This window comes from Cyprinodon variegatus, unplaced genomic scaffold, assembly GCF_000732505.1.
Source record: "Cyprinodon variegatus isolate N-32 unplaced genomic scaffold, C_variegatus-1.0 Scaffold547, whole genome shotgun sequence".
Taxonomy (NCBI): Eukaryota; Metazoa; Chordata; class Actinopteri; order Cyprinodontiformes; family Cyprinodontidae; genus Cyprinodon; species Cyprinodon variegatus.
Genome location: NW_015151000.1, coordinates 360814 through 363334, shown reverse-complemented (window position 1 = coordinate 363334; position 2521 = coordinate 360814). Strand labels below are relative to the sequence as shown.

The 2521-nt window shown below is 46.9% G+C and overlaps 1 protein-coding gene across 1 annotated transcript in view; it reads right to left on the bottom strand.

The window, feature by feature from the left end:
- Positions 1 to 2521, bottom strand: part of ascc3 (activating signal cointegrator 1 complex subunit 3) — a 202540-nt gene that overhangs the window by 42549 nt on the left and 157470 nt on the right. Inside the window, exons 14-15 of the mRNA XM_015391552.1 lie at positions 831 to 1022; positions 448 to 691 (exon numbers count right to left, since the gene is read on the bottom strand). Of these exons, the coding sequence (XP_015247038.1) occupies positions 448 to 691; positions 831 to 1022 (436 nt within the window). The remainder of the gene's footprint in view (positions 1 to 447; positions 692 to 830; positions 1023 to 2521) is intronic.

Here is a 2521-nt window from a genome sequence, read left to right as displayed (position 1 = left end):
TAGTTAGCTAGATTACTAAATCTTTTAGTGCTACATTTTTACATTTTCCTGGAAACTGGTTCTTTGAATGTTATTGTTTTAAATATTACAGTAAAGGTGTTCTATGCTATTCTATTCTGTTCTGATTTATGGTATTCTATTCTCTTCTGTTCTGTTTTATGGTATTCTATTCTGTTCTGTTTTCGGGTATTCTATTCTCCTCGGTTCCGTTTGATGTTGGGCATCATTCCTTAAAGCAGCGTTCAGGTGAAGCTGATCTGTGTGCTGAGTCTGTTATCCTGAGTGTGATCTGTCTGCTGAACAGAAGCTGGACATTCTGACGCCCAGAACTTCACCCTGATCTCTTTCATCTGCAGGTTCCCTCCAGCGTTTTAGAAGATGATGAAACTGAGGCGGCTCGTTAAAACCTAGCTGGAAGCAGCAAAGGAAGCCCCCCCATTGCAGCACAGCTGGTCTGCAGACTGACCTCAGCGTTCAGGTTGTCGGCCAGGCTGCCCAGGAACTGACTCTCGATGGGGTTCTGCTGGGTGAGCAGGGTCAGGTAGTGGCTCAGCTTGTCGTGGGTGGTGATGATGGTTCCCTCGCCGTATTTGTCGAACTGAGGTCGACCCGCTCGGCCAAAGATCTGCATGACGTCCAGGATTCCCAGATCCACGAAAGTGCCACGCTTTGCATCATAGATCTGAGTTCCCTGTTGGACGCAGCAGAGGAGCAGAGGTGAATCCAGCCGCAGTTTAGACTAATCATTATTTCACCGCCGGCTCGGCTCACAGGTGGGAGGCAGGAAATGAGCAAACATGCTAAAGTCTAGGATCAATTGAAATGAGGACCTTGATGATGACGGCGTGGGCCGGCAGGTTGACCCCCCAGGCCAGGGTGGCGGTGCAGACCAGCACCTTCAGGTGGCCTTTGGAGAAGCTGCTCTCCATCAGACTGCGGTCAGAGCGTAGCATGCCAGCGTGGTGGATCCCAAAGCCTTCTGGGAACATTTCCCTCATCTGCTTGTTTCTGGAGCGTTGGATCTGAAACACATGGAGAGAGAAAACCGCGTCAGAACAAAAACGGAAGGAAAGAAACGACACCGGGAAAAAAAATGTTGTGTTATAATAAGTTGACTGCTTCCTCATCCTGGGGGTCGGTCAGATCTGAGGGAGCAGTTCAGATGTTAGGATGCCTCAATTGTTTTAACATCCTCTTATCCAGCCCCCCCAGAATGAAAAGGTCCAACTACCTCCTCAGCTGAAGTTCTCCTCTTAGGTCCAGGATGATCAGACCTCCAGGGCTGGGCCGCCTGATCCACTGGCTTTATCTCTACTGACACTTTTTACCTCATTTGTTGTGACTGTCGCTATGTGTAAAGCTGCTGCTACACTGTGATTCCCCAGCTTTGGATAAATAAAGTATATCTATCTATCTATGAATCAGATGCAGTGAAACTGAGGTGAAATTCGCTCAATATAAACCATCCAGTGGCAGATTAACGTTGCTCCTCTGCTGCCTGGTTTATATCACTGAAGCCTGTCTAACCTCCATCATCCAACAGATGGCAGCAGACGTCCACTAGAGAGCCTCCCCCCATCCCTCCTATGGTTGATGCAGTGATGATTGTCTTTGGCAGTTTCCAATGTCAGATCTCAGTAACCCATCCATGTGTTAGTGCTCTATTTTTTCACTACATCTCTCACTTCCAACCACATCTAATATTGTGGTGTGGCAACTCAGAGGACCACAGGAGAGGATGGCAAAGACAACAAGCTACCTTTCCTGGAGAGAGAAATCTCAACATTGAAGTGTATTGGAAATCCACTCGCACTGACCAATATCTTCTCTCTGACTCACACCACCCACTGGAACACTAACTCTCAGTCATCAGAACGTTCCAACACCAGGCTGAGCACGTCCCTACTAAAACAGAAACACATCAAAGATGGTCTCCAAACCTTTGTTTACCCAAACTGGGTGTTTGTTAAATCAGGAAGGTAATCCAAAAGATACGCAGCAGAACATAACGGTGAGAAGAATAAAAAAAACATCTCCATCCTATATGTTGCTGGAGTCTCTGAAAAACTCAAGAGGATTTTCTCCAAACAGAAAATCCCAGAACATTTCAAACCAAACAGACCCTTAAACAGAAACTAGTGCATCCTAAATGTGAGCGGAGTGGTGTTTGCAGTTCAATGCAGTGAGGAATGGTCTGATCTTTATATAGGAGAAACAAAACAACCTCTTCACAGACGCATGGCCCAACACAACAGAGCCGCTATCAGAGCAGCCCCAACCCCTTTACAGGGGAGCAGAAGACCTCCCCTATTCAGCCAGGCCAACCATACCCTCTAACAATCCCCCTTTCAGAGACATAGACAGGTATGGGTCATTGCAGGCTAACAAAGAAGCCAAACGACCCCCATTCCAAAGGGGGGGACCCGTTCATCCGTTTCTATTTGCATGTTTTCTAAACTAAAACCAGGCTTTGTTGGGCTGCTGGATAAAACCTGGAACTAAACGCTATTTCTGACATTTT